Source organism: Physcomitrium patens, chromosome 6, assembly GCF_059467195.1.
Source record: "Physcomitrium patens ecotype Gransden chromosome 6, ASM5946719v1, whole genome shotgun sequence".
Taxonomy (NCBI): domain Eukaryota; kingdom Viridiplantae; phylum Streptophyta; class Bryopsida; order Funariales; family Funariaceae; genus Physcomitrium; species Physcomitrium patens.
Genome location: NC_143415.1, coordinates 14598794 through 14611825, shown reverse-complemented (window position 1 = coordinate 14611825; position 13032 = coordinate 14598794). Strand labels below are relative to the sequence as shown.

At 39.2% G+C, this 13032-nt stretch overlaps 2 protein-coding genes, 1 long non-coding RNA gene and 1 pseudogene across 7 annotated transcripts; 1 reads left to right on the top strand and 3 right to left on the bottom strand.

Annotated features, from left to right (window-relative positions):
* Positions 1-895: 895 nt before the first annotated feature.
* Positions 896-3649, bottom strand: LOC112283759 (beta-1,6-galactosyltransferase GALT31A). 4 transcript variants are annotated; one of them, XM_024522864.3, is made up of 2 exons: positions 2859-3649; positions 896-2624 (listed from the first exon to the last, which is right to left on the bottom strand). In XM_024522864.3, exon 2 carries the CDS (start codon positions 2444-2446, stop codon positions 1256-1258), a length of 1191 nt encoding a protein of 396 aa, XP_024378632.1. In that variant the 5' UTR covers positions 2447-2624; positions 2859-3649; the 3' UTR covers positions 896-1255. The 4 variants fall into 4 exon arrangements, with proteins under 4 accessions (XP_024378632.1, XP_090107507.1, XP_090107509.1 ...); XM_090251381.1 differs by having other exon boundaries at positions 2840-3634; XM_090251383.1 differs by having other exon boundaries at positions 3529-3629.
* Positions 3650-4894: 1245 nt separating this feature from the next.
* On the bottom strand, positions 4895-7746 carry LOC112283964 (uncharacterized). The gene is made up of 2 exons (XR_002970269.3): positions 5929-7746; positions 4895-5677 (listed from the first exon to the last, which is right to left on the bottom strand). It is a non-coding gene; the product is annotated as an uncharacterized LOC112283964 (long non-coding RNA).
* Positions 7747-8016: 270 nt separating this feature from the next.
* LOC112283155 (oxygen-evolving enhancer protein 3-1, chloroplastic-like) lies at positions 8017-10234 on the top strand (annotated as a pseudogene). The gene is made up of 3 exons (XR_016503425.1): positions 8017-8405; positions 8736-9029; positions 9432-10234. The product of XR_016503425.1 is annotated as an oxygen-evolving enhancer protein 3-1, chloroplastic-like (transcript).
* On the bottom strand, positions 10092-11750 carry LOC112283156 (uncharacterized). The gene is made up of 4 exons (XM_024521525.3): positions 11354-11750; positions 10988-11118; positions 10563-10688; positions 10092-10419 (listed from the first exon to the last, which is right to left on the bottom strand). Exons 1-4 carry the CDS (start codon positions 11375-11377, stop codon positions 10254-10256), a joined length of 447 nt encoding a protein of 148 aa, XP_024377293.1. The 5' UTR covers positions 11378-11750; the 3' UTR covers positions 10092-10253.
* Between the last annotated feature and the right edge of the window lie 1282 nt (positions 11751-13032).

The window sequence follows — 13032 nt, the reverse complement described above, 5'->3', positions numbered from 1 at the left end:
TAGCACTTCCGACTATGATTTTATCATTTTTAACTTTTAATTGTTTAAATTGAATTCCACAAAGATGATTTGTATTTAGCTGCAGGTTCTCACGTCACAGATCACTCCTTGAAAAAACGTGGAACAAATCCCGGTTGCAGCGGTAGTTTGCATCTTCCTAGCTAATGAAAGCAACCCGAAGTCTTAGTTAGTGCCTGACACTGTTGCCAGCACAAACAACTCTTCGCCACAGAATTCCTAAATAAATGCTCGCAAATTCTAATTTAAATGAGCTTTGCCAGCTATGAGGAGTCCTGGGATCGCTGAAAAAGAATTCTCGTACAACTGAAAACAGAACATACTACATTTATTCCAAGACAGTGTCTAGATCCGAATGTGGTCGGAGCCAGTGAGCTCAGTCCCAGTGTGCTTTGAAATTTCAGTGCGTTAGAATGCATACAATGACCATTACAATCAGGAGTCACTCCTGTCTGTTCTGTACTGCGTTTGCCGTGTATGAGTCATCGCACAAGCAATGGTGCTGTTTGGATGTAAACATACTACAGGGTTCAATACTTGAAGAACGGTCTGCCTGATGGAAGCTGTCGGAGGTAAATTTTGAACAGCTGTGGTAATGAGTGCCTGTAATTCCAAACAGCACTGAAGCAGCCCACGCAGGCAGGGAAGAATAACCCAATTGATTGACATCCCTATTTATACGGAATACTTCCCTTCTGACAGGTGAACTTCCGAATAACTCAATGAAAGCACAAGTGAGCTACGATGAACACAATTGAACAGGAAAGTAACGAGGCAGTGTAGAAAAGAGAAGAATGAAATGAAAATTAAAAATGAAAAACATGTTGTCCACCATGTTCGTGAAGAAGGACGAGAAGGACGAGAAGGCCCGAGAAAGTTTCACATGAATGTTCAAACGCCCGATTGAGCTCATATTCCAACCAATGGCCTACCTTGAAGGCCCAGACAAAAAACCGAAGCTTCCTGAAAGTAATCAAAAGCTACACAGGTAGAAGAGAAGGTAATCCTAGTGACAGTCATCAAAGATAACTGAGTTCCGCAAGAGACTGTTACCGGTACATCACATGTCAACATGATGATAACCTACACTCTGGGCACAATGGGTGCTTGGATTCATTGCCCATGACAGAAGCATGGGATCGAAGGCTATGCTGCAAACCTACACCGCTAAGTGAGTTATTGACGCACTTCCGTCCTACTGCAGTTAACCTGGAGCTGCCATTCAAATGAGACCCATTCAAATTGTGGTGCTCCAAAGGGCATCATCACCTTCTCCGCATCTTTGATGCACATCGTTCATCCTTTCCACAGACTTGCAGATTCCGCTACATGTCCAATCAAAAGAGGCAACGCATACGTTTCCTGCTTGAGCCTTCCACTCACAATCTGGGGGAGTTCCACAGCACATGCTTCGGTCATCAATGTGGTCAACATCCAAACCAATAATCCAGGCACCTAGAGATACATCTTCGTTGGCATACTTGTGCAAAAGTGGCCTGTTGACATCAATGTAGGTAGCCAAGTCCTTCGAAATGGCATAAATCTGTCCAGTGGCATGCCGGAAATACTTATTCCCTTCCTCTCCGAATTTCCAGTATTCGGGTTCGTGGTACTTCACACCCTTCTGCGCAAGAACAGGCCCAGATTTCATACATCCAATGTACACACGAGGCTTCGAACGATGTCTGGATAGGGTGGTCGCAAGCATCCCCACATTCACGTGCACATCGTCGTCAACCTTGACATAAAACTCCGCGTCCCATTTCTTCACTGCCGTCGAAAAGTAGATCTTGGTCTTCATCGAAAGCTCGTGGTAACCCTCCACGTGATCGAGCCGTAAGAAATCGTTATGCTGCGCATCTTCTGCTTCAATTGCTCGATCCAAAATGCCACCTGGGGTCGCACTGTGCCCAATTACGAACCGCATGACAATTCCCTTCTCTTTCTCCAGTTTCCTGAGCTGGTCACCCTGGGGCATCCATGTTTCCCGTACGGAGTCTCTCCTTTTGCGACTACTGAAAGCAGTATTAATTCCTATCACCACGAAGGCTTTCTGGCGACCCTCGATGGGCTCTGCAGCTGATTGATGCTCGATCTCAGTCCGTGAATTGATCACTGGTTCCCCTGAAGCTTTCTCTGATCGTGCAGCTGCAAGCTCCGCTTCTAAAGACGCAATCGTCTTGTCCAGTGTTTGAATCACTTGATGAGTTCGAGTTACTTCGTCCATGATCTCCGCCTGAGAGCCATCTCCGTTGCCTGACCTAGGCTTCGGGTCACAGTCCGATCGCATCACATCGCTAAACTCGGGACTAGCCCACATCCGATTCGTAAACAACAACCCGACGCAAAAACTCGCAACACAGAGCACCAGCACACCCTTCCATGTTATACTACTACTCCTCCCACCTACACTATTCCTCATCCGCATCGTTCGCCCCTGCGCGAGCTACGCAAAAACGGTTAAATGCGTCCTTCGCACACCAGCTACCACTCTGATCGAGTCCTCTTGATCACATCACTCTGTTCCAACTCTAGCTTGCCCTGCCTCCCAGCAGAAGCTGGATCTGACTACCAATCTTTCACACTGACTCCTGTGTCATAAGCTCCTGTGGACGACCATTGATTAGAGTCAATAAATGATAAACCTTCAGAAAAAAGGCAAACCAATTTGAAAAAAAGAACATGGAAACGCTCACAGCGCCTAAAATGACAACACAAAATCACAACAAACGCAGACTTGAGACAAGTTTTCTATGAAAGGTAGCACTCTATGAAGTACAGACACAGTCTTTCCACAAACTCAAGGCAAGAAGGAACACACACGCACGAAAAGCCCACACATTGTCAGATCTACGCGCATACGGTGCCGAGCACCAAGCGCTCGAATCTTCGCAAGAAATTCGATCATTAAACCATCTCGAATGCGCCAGGACGCAGCTCAACTTTGACCCCCACCGCTCGCCACAACTTCCCCGAATCTTTCCATATAACCCACCTCACGGTCCATCCGCGTTGACAATGACCGTTGCAGCTTCAACGCCGACACACATACTGCAACGTCCCACACCATGCAAACAGAAACAACCCACCTAAATCCAAAAAAAAAAAACGAATCAAACTCAGCAGCACGCGGCACCAATTCAACGGACTTTCCACTCCCTCCTTCAAAAAAACCTACGGAAGGAACCCTCCGCTCCGCCCCACCCCCATCTCAAGTCTGCGATAGCCACTTCCCGAATGGCTCTGCTAGGGTTGGCTGCAAGACTGCTGCCCCGGAGATCCGCGAGACACAGACGAGAAAGTCAAAACTTGACTGGCAGGCTCAACTCGCATCATCGAGAAACACCACCTCGCGATTTCCTTTCACACCTCCCAACCTCGCAATCAGAGAGACCCAATCAATTAACTCCGATGTCACCAATGAAGCTCCATCCTCGTATAATAATAGTAATAATGTGACATCAAATCAATCAATAAATTAATCACAAAAATAAAAAGTAAAAACCCAACAACTGTGAGTGCATGTCGATTCCTCCACCGCACAATGTGCGCAATACTAGCGCAACCCTCTTCAACCACAAAGCCACTGCTGTGTAGCTGCATAGCTGCACTGCTAGCTCTCAGGCACTGCCGGGCCCCCCTCCTGAAAGCATCATACCCCCTCCCCAAGACCCCTCGCTTTCAAATCCTTCCGCCTCTGCAGAAGACGCAGGCCCGGGTCAGGCCGGGCCTGGTCGGGCCGACCCGGGCTACCGGGCCCACTGCTCGGTGGGAGCTCGAAACCGAGAGAAGGGACGATTTTGTATGTGTTGGCTTAATGAAGCTGGAGATAATTTCTGATGGATTTGTATGACAGATAATTCAACATTGGCGGTTAATCCATTTGTGTGATATTTTTTAATGATTGAAAGCGTCTTAAAAACTGTGTATTTGTTAATGAATAGTGGTGAAACAAAAAATTGTGGCATGTGTTAATTATCTTGGAGCTATGATAAATTTATTAAATAAATAAGTTAGAGTTATGTAATAGATGGTATTGACAAGCAAGATTTATTGGTGTATACTTGTTTGATAATGTTGTACAACCTCGATCTTTGACAATACAGATATGTTGATGGTCTACTTTGTTTTGAAGCTTTGCTATACAATCCATGTGATATTCCTAATTTAAAACTTTAATAATTGCATATTTAGTCATGTTTCAACAATAATTATGTTTTAAAAGATTGTAAGATAATATAGATTTATTATAGATGGTGGTTTCGTGAAGAAGAGTCACCAAATATAATTAGATAGAGTCATTTTAAATTTGAAAAAAATGTACGAAACTGTATAAATTTATAAAATTAGAATATACAATGTTTAAGTAAGACATGATAACACTTGATGTCAACTCATTGGGTAGAGTTTGAGACTTTCTTCCTCATCAACAATAAGAAGATTTTATTCAAACATAACTGTTGTTTGTTATTATTTTAACCAAAGAAAGTAACAATCTCTTAGTGCATCTATTTACTTCACCAGATTATTTTATGTATGATTAAGCATTTCAAAACTTACAGATTTTGAATAAATGCTAAATAAACATCACCACAAAGAAGACATACTTATTAAATCCTACACACATAGCTTAGACTAATAATAAATATATATAGAAACAAAAAGTTTTGGACAGCTTGGAATTTTTTGAACATACAAATAATAAGTCTTCGTTACTTTGTTGACAGTGATTTTGTTAATTAATGAAAAAAACTACTCATTTCTGAGCTTACTTAACATTAAGCCCTCTTAACTACCAATCTAAAATTTGGTTATCAATAAATACAAGTTATCATGTGGTTATTACGTGGTTATCAAATCACATAATATTACAGTTACATCAAATTGATTTTATATTTTCAACATTTTAAAAATAATACAAATTTTTAGTAATGAGATACCCTTGTCTAGGTAAACGTTTAAATCATTTAATTCCCTCTACTACTACTGCTAATATTTTCACAAAACCACTTCATCTATAACTAAAAAATAAACCCATATTAGTTCATTTCATTAGTAAAAAAAACTTAGATTATAAAATTATGATTCACTAACCTTGTCATGTTAACAACATATCCCTGTATAATTTGGATGTAGAAATGTAATCTACGCGCACCAAATATTTCCTGCTAGAAATAAGAGTTCTTACAAGTAAGAGTAAGAAATTCGGGTTAGGAATTATCTGCTGAGACGGTGACATGGTCGTGAATGGGGACGTGGACCTCGATCTCCATGACCAGTCCGTGAGTTAACCATCTGCCATTTGAAGCTGAGACGCACTTGTGAAGATCAATTGACCTTTACAAAAATTGAGCTGCAAATGTATTTCTGTACAGCATGAAAGTCCAGAACCTTCTATTTCTTTACTGTAACATGGGGGAGAGACAGTGCTCGTGCATCCCATTCAGCGATGCCAAACGTACGGGACTCCATCTCCCTTATGAGATGCAGTATTGCGCCGTGTGTTATTGCGACGACTGCGTGAGCATTACACACAGGCGCTGAAAACACGACTAGCATCTTCCATCCTTTCGGGCCAATCCACGACGATGTGGTGTTCGAAGAGAGCAGAGAATCATATACGATGCGTCATGGATCCTCCTGCTCCTGTAATTTCACTCTGGATGATTGAGGTCGTGTTGTGAGCCACACAACGAATTAGAAATGGCTTCCGCCGACCGTGAAATTCAAGCGCAGGAGACATCATGCGAACTCTAACGAATGACGGGAGGGCACTTGACAGCCGTGTCCACAATCAACAATTAAGCACATGTGACAGACGCATAAGTTGCTTAAAAATAAGCTGCAAGGGAAAATTAAAACCGCATATAGTCGATTTACCACAAATAAGTGGAAAAGAGCACAAGGCACCTGTCGTTCGGATTACTGCATGATGCTTTCGGCTGTGAGAATGCATGGAACAGTGATTCTAGAAGCGCTTCGCAAGAATTGAATTCTTAAGCAAAGCCGTTCACGTTGCCACCACACAAGATTGACAGAATGCAAAAGCCTCGAATCGCGGTCGGGTCTTCGCTAAAGCAACCTGCAACTGGCAAATCCCTTTCATTCCTCATTCCCATCTGCGATTGGCGCTATCCTACTTTTAACTTCGAAAGCGATGCCTGAAATTCCACAACAACTCCTTACCCTAAATAAAGTCGAGCAGGGGACGAAGGGACAGAAATAGTGAAAGTGAACATTGAAGCCATGTGCCGTAAAACAAAAGACTAAAAGAGATAAAATCGTAAAATTCCATTCGTGCGAAAGGAAGTCAGTACATTTTGATAAAATTCATATATTAACTCACCCAATTCAAGGTGCTTTTATATGATTATATATCTAGTTGTTTCATGATTATTATTGATTGGTTTTTCAACATTTTTTTTTATTCCAATACATGTGTCACGAGATTTGATAGATCCACTTAATATTTTGTCATTATCAAAAGTATAAAAATTCTATCAATGTAACCATTTGTCTTTAATTCCATATGAGCAAAAATACATGTAAATTTAAAACTTAGAGAATTAAATACATCTCCAATTGGTAACTTCAAATAATTTAACTAAAAACGAATTTTAAAATCACTCTTATTTTCTCAACTCTTGACATGAAATATATTTCTATCATTTATTGTAATTTTTCAAACCATCAATTTATTTCATTATATTTAAAAATTTATATATTTTTTATTACCAATTTTCAATATATTTACTGTATGAATGTATATATATGTTTATATAATTTAGTATCTCATATTTTGATACAATCAACACACTACTATCAATGCATATATACATATATATATATACACACACACATATATATTCATGTATGTATAGTTGCTATAATTTTAAAATTTTATTCTTGATTCACTTTTCATGTTAACTAAATTTAAAACACATCTATTATAGTTTGATATTAAACATACTTTAAAAACATCTTATTCAATATCTTAGCTTTATTTTCATTTTTTTAAAGCAAAAAGAAATTGCTAGGAAGGCATTTTTGTATTACTATGTGGACACCTCCTGTAACTACACATCCCTATTTACATACAACAAAACTCTTATTTGCAATATAAAGTTTTAGGGTAAACTTATAGTACTTTTCTTCTTATTGATTAATTGAAATCAAATTAAACCAGATTTCATATTATAGTGCATAGAATTCTATTGTTTACTTCAAAAAGCTCATTAAATTTATACAGGATATCTTTTATTGTAATTCAATTATAAGCTCTCTAATGTAAATAGAAATAAAAATAAACATTGTGAAATAATTTTCATAGACTCTAGTAACAATCAGCAATATTTGCAATAGCCATGACACACTTAGCCTCTTTTTCACCCACAGTAGACCCAGTAATTCATAGTAGCTTTTGTAACTAGTCCCCTCCTCAACTTAAATGACTGTCAGCACCAACATTATATATTTTCGGTAGTTGGATGACGAAAGTCATCATCCATCCAAACGATGACGAAGGTGGTGAGAAGCCCAGTTCATTCATCCATATGAACCAGCACAGTCCAATTGATGCCCAGAATCACCTTCCAAAAGTCAATTGAATCTTATCCTTCGCGGATAGCGAGGGACCCTATTGGCTCATCATCGTTCCCTCCTCGTTCCCATGTCAGCCCCCACTGCTATCTCCTTCAAGCTCCCCAACGTTCGAACGTTGCTGTTCTCGACGGGAACAGTCTAAGACAAACAGAACAAATAAAAAAAAAAAGAAAAAAAACCAAACGACAAAGACAAAAGCCACGGTGCTAATATTGCTGATGAATTGTCGCTGTAGGAAAATCAGTTTGACTTATTCGAAAAGTGCCCGCCGACATGGATTTGTACACGTGGAGTTAATTGTTTGGGTGGGTAAATTACGTGGGAACCAGTAATAAGAAGGTGGAGAAGGTGCCCCTATTTTCCCTGCCCGGAAAAAAAATCACCTTCCCTTCATGTTTGCTAGCAGATGTGTTTGATTTTGGAAGAACTTAGAGGTACTTTCCAAATTCGCAACATCGTGGAGGTTTTTACAGCTATGACGAACGCGGTGGCGATGGCGGGGCTCTGCGGCACCTCGACGACGACATTGCTCCTTGGATCACCTGTTAATAGTGACAATGCGTTGAGCGGAAGCAGTAACACGGTGGAGTCTGTGTGTCCAAACAAGTTCGCTGCGGTGGTGGCCCGAGCTGAGAGCAGCGATGATACCCCTGCCATGCAAAGTCGTAGGTCGATTCTCAGCCTTCTGGCCGCAACCTTCGCTGGCACCGCTGTCGTGAATGAAGCGCGTGCTGATGCGCGCTCGGTCAAGCTGGAGCCACCTCCACCGCTATCAGGCGGACTCCGTAAGTACTTGTATGTCGCAAATTGTGTCTCGGTGTTCGCTCACACACCTGCTTACGAGCGTTATTGTCTGCCGTTCATGTCGTCTCACGCGTTGTTCTTTTCTCATGTGAAGTGTAAGATCTACATTCTATGACGCGTGAACCTTCACCGATCCTACTGCCAATGTCTTAGTAATGCGTTCATCCCAATACTACATGATTAGAAAACTTCGACTGGTTGTAGCTGGACTGTGACTTTTGAACCATGGACTCGGTGTAACGACGATCTATTTGGTCTGTCCTACTGGCCGTATCGTACAATTGATGTCGCTGTTTCTTTTTCTTCTGCAGCTGGTACTGATAACGCCGATCAGGCGAGGGACAGACTTGCCTCTGCGGGAGAGATTTTTCATCCAAGCGCTGTCCCCCGCTGACGCAGCTCAAAGGGCCAAATTCTCTGCCCAGGACATGAAGAAGGTGAAGTCATTAATTGACAAGAATGCTTGGTCGTTCGTTCAAAATGGCCTGAGGTCTTCGGCAGGTTACTTGCGATATGACTTGAACACCGTCATTACGTCAAAACCTAAGGAAGAGAGGAAATCTTTCAAGGCTCTTTCTGCTAAGCTCTTCGATTCTCTCAATGCTGTAAGATACTCCACGCCTTGTTACCTTTGTGACTTCTATGGACTGAGTAGATTCTTAATTGCTGTTCTGGCTTTGTGTTATCTGGATCCAAGAGTGTTGACGTCTATTTTTTTTTTGTTGTTGTTGCTGGATTACGCAGCAAGATCGATGAACACGAAAGACGCACAAAAGTACTACTCAGAGACGGTCACTCTGTTGAACGACGTTCTCTCTGAGATTGCGTTAATGTCTCTATCTGGTAGATTTAAGTGTACATCAAGTTTCAGCTGACTCATACACAGCTTGTAATGTGTAAAACCTTAACTGAAAAATTACCTAGCTATTGTATAGTCGTGCAACCTTATTCCATCATTCTCATCGCAATTTATATACTTAATTTAGATTGAGTGCTATTCATTGCAGCCACTTGCACGAGCATTCTCACTGCGTGCAGTTCCCACAAGAATATTTGGAAGACAGTCCAGTACTCGTGGAGTCAGTCAGCTGTTTTTGGCAATCAGTGAACCAAATCTGCAAGGCTGCTTATTAAGGATGGTGAAACAGAACCATCTGGCGAACTGTCCATGTGGACGTTTCACGGTTTTCAACCAATGGCACGGCGACGATACAGTTTCCACTGATAAACTCCTGCGATATGAATGTGATACCAATCTGCACTTGGGTTTTTACCGATTCTGGTCACTGCAATCTAATGGCCGTTGCAGTTGAATTATACATAACACTTAATTTGCCAGTCTGATCCACAAAAGGAAGCTGTCAAACAGTCGTTCGGTTCATTTGGGCATGTCAGGTTTTCAGCTAACAGAAACTTCAAATCAATGTCTCAATTAGCTGAAAACCATACATCTATGTGGTGGAATTCTTCATGGATGAGCAAGCGACGTTGAAACAGAAGGATAGGCACATTTCAAGTGTTGGCAAACATGGGAGTTTGTCGATCTTTGTAGTAGATGTGCAAACTTGCCTATTAGCAAATGGCAGAGAAAAGTTCCCTGAAGTTTACTGCTTGGAATTGTACTACCTCACGAAAAAGAAAATACTGTAACAGCAAATACAGATAAATTAGATGCAAAGGAGAAGATAACTATTCATTCATAAAATGTTCAAATTACAGTGCACGCTGATATGTGAATGACAAACAACAAAACCAAACAAATGTCTCGCAAAGATCAAACCTAAGGTTAACAACCAGTCAAACTTGCAGGACTATGCATCACTACTTAGTTATGAAAGCTGCAGAGTTATTGGGTCACCGCTTCTCAACTCGGCACGAGGGGGTGCTGGATCACCGAATTTCATTAGATGAAGAGCTTCGAAAATGGGTCGTAGTTGCGAAATAACCTGAGCATCCAAATAGTGATCGCATTCAAAACACCACACCGACAGGTCCCTGCAGTTAGAAAACACAGCAGATCATCTCATAAGGTGCTCAACTTCCACGGGTAGGGGCAGCAATAGGCTCGAACCAGTTAGTTATGAGCTGACGAGACTGCTCTTGAGCATCTGTGAAGCCAAGTTAAGATAAATGTATACCGAAATCCTGCAGCGAGGGGATGGTTTGCGTCCTTGAAATGCGCAAGCATGTGACCATTTATGAAACGGCTACAAAAAACCTCGTGGCAGCATAGACACAACCAGTTTTCATTGGGATTCTTACATCTGCATGGAAACTCGCAACGAGTGACAAGTGAGAAAAACCAATCTGCATACACTTAAATATTAAATAGATACTTCGGTTGCATGTTATTTGTGCGCAAATATTCATAAGCATCCTAAAATTTTGGCAAGGATTTATACCTGCTGAAACCCCAAGGATGGTTCAAGAGCACTCAGGGTTGTTCTAAAATTCTTAGAATAATGCTAGCCCGTGGAATGAAAATTAAAATGCACATCAAGGATGTCCATATTCTATCGTACCAGATCGCCAAGGTTTTGAGGAAACATGCAGGACGCCTTACACAGAACACAAAGCATCAAACTGTGGTAAGCTTTGCGTGACGCCATTCAAGTGATGAAGATGTGGGCATTCGATGTAAGCCTCAACCCATCCTGATATCTCTCCCACGAAATCGTATCCAGTTTCCTCGCCCTAATATGACAACCCCATTCTCTGTTAAAAACCAATTCATCTAGACCCGTACAGGAAATCGATCCGCCATAATGTACAAGACCAATTCCATACTCCACCTTACTAGAAACCCAAAATAATCCCAATTTCTACACACAAACCCTAATTACAAGTTGCAGGATAAAGTCTGGATGCGAGCGTGTGTCGGGGGCGCAAGAAAGAAAACAATTCACCAGAAAGAAAATGAAAACCTCACCGCCGTCGTGGAACCACTCGCCATGTCAGGGGTTCGCCAAAGATTGCAGAAAAATTGGTCCACTTCGCAAGTGCTCAAGGTTGAATCGATTGACCTGCTCAACACTACCGACAATAGGTGAAATACTTCAACACAGACCAAATTGTAGAGAGAGCCGCAGTTCAACAATTCGCACAAGCGTTGGGGCGATAGAGTCGGTGAAACTGATTCCGCGTGTGAGCGACGCCAAAAATCTGCAGCAATTTGCGATGTGTCTCGTTGTTTCAGAAACAGAGCGTCATGGTGGAATCCATCAAGCAATGGGGCATATCAGGAAAATAAGCCTAGGTGATACTGATGAGAAGAACAAAGACCAAAAACCTCTTAATATAATTCAAAACCACTGTTTAAAATAACATGTAAAACAACATTGACTACCATTTAATATGACAAAAAATGTATCATGTGGTACAAAATTACTATGTTATGTTAATTGTATTCTACACTCTACTGTAGTTGTTTGTAAAAAAACGAATATTGAAAGCACTTGATAATATATTTTATTTAAAAAATATTATTTGTATATTAAATACTGCATATGGAAATCAAGATGTAGTATCCATTTTGCATTCAAAATATGCTGCAAATAACCACTTGCAAAAATGTACTAATGCACACAAACATTAAAATATCTACAGACAAGGACAACAAGCTATATTAGAAAATGTATATTTCATATCTAAACAACACTGTGTATATTTCGACACTGAATATATCTTTTAATTTTTATATAAATGATTTAAAAAAGTGACATTAATATTTTACAATTTAAAAACTTATCAATTGTATAGTCTATAATCATTGTTAACATAAATCACATAGTTTCAAATAAAATATTTTCTACAAAGATAATGGTTTTGTTTAGTTTTGTTGTAACATTCTGTTTAAAAGTTTAAGGTTAATAAAGACTTGTCTAATTGAGGTAAGTATAGATAATTTGGAATTAATAATACTAAATCATTACAAATATATATTTTTAATATATTTTTTAATACTTTTTTATAACAACCTTTATAAGCTAAAATAGGTCCAAATTATAAAAAAAAATATTAATTCAAATATTTAAAGATTTTTTTTGATCCAGATATAACGTCATAAAAATAAGTATACTCAATTTTTGGGTCAAGGCTCAAAATTTGTTCAATTCAATTATTTTTTAAGAAAATCTAAAGCATGATCTTTAAACTCATATAAATTTAAATTCCACTCTGTAAATTTCTTAAGAACCATATATATATATATATATATATATATATTTATACAATTAGTATTAATTTATCAAAATAAATATTTTTCTAAAAATAAAAATATTTATTTTTAAAATTTTTTAAGGATTAATCAACTTTATTCTTTATTCTTTAAATGAGAAAATTTGATTGTTTTTAAATTCTAAGAAAATAAACTACTAACTTCAAAATTTATTAATTTTTTTGTTATTATTATTTTAAATTTTAGAACACATGAAAACTTAATTTTTTAAAAAATAAAATCATAAGAGATATACTAAAAATAATTAAAGGCATTTTTAGACTTAAAAATATCTATGTTTCTAATTTTGTAGTAATTAGAACAAATATTTTTGATTTTTAGATATTTGTATGAAAACTAAACAATTGGCAAATCTAATATAATTTAAAAAT

What these genes read in the sequence shown, in the direction of transcription:
- LOC112283759 (XM_024522864.3), bottom strand. Translation starts at nt 2,446, where the DNA reads ATGCGGATGAGGAATAGTGTAGGTGGGAGGAGTAGTAGTATAACATGG.
- LOC112283156 (XM_024521525.3), bottom strand. Translation starts at nt 11,377, where the DNA reads ATGGCGAGTGGTTCCACGACGGCG. An exon ending in CGAGTGGTTCCACGACGGCG is followed by an intron (nt 11,119 to 11,353) that starts GTGAGGTTTTCA and finishes TTGTCATATTAG; the next exon opens with GGCGAGGAAACTGGATACGA. An exon ending in TTTGATGCTTTGTGTTCTGT is followed by an intron (nt 10,689 to 10,987) that starts GTAAGGCGTCCT and finishes GTTTCCATGCAG; the next exon opens with ATGTAAGAATCCCAATGAAA.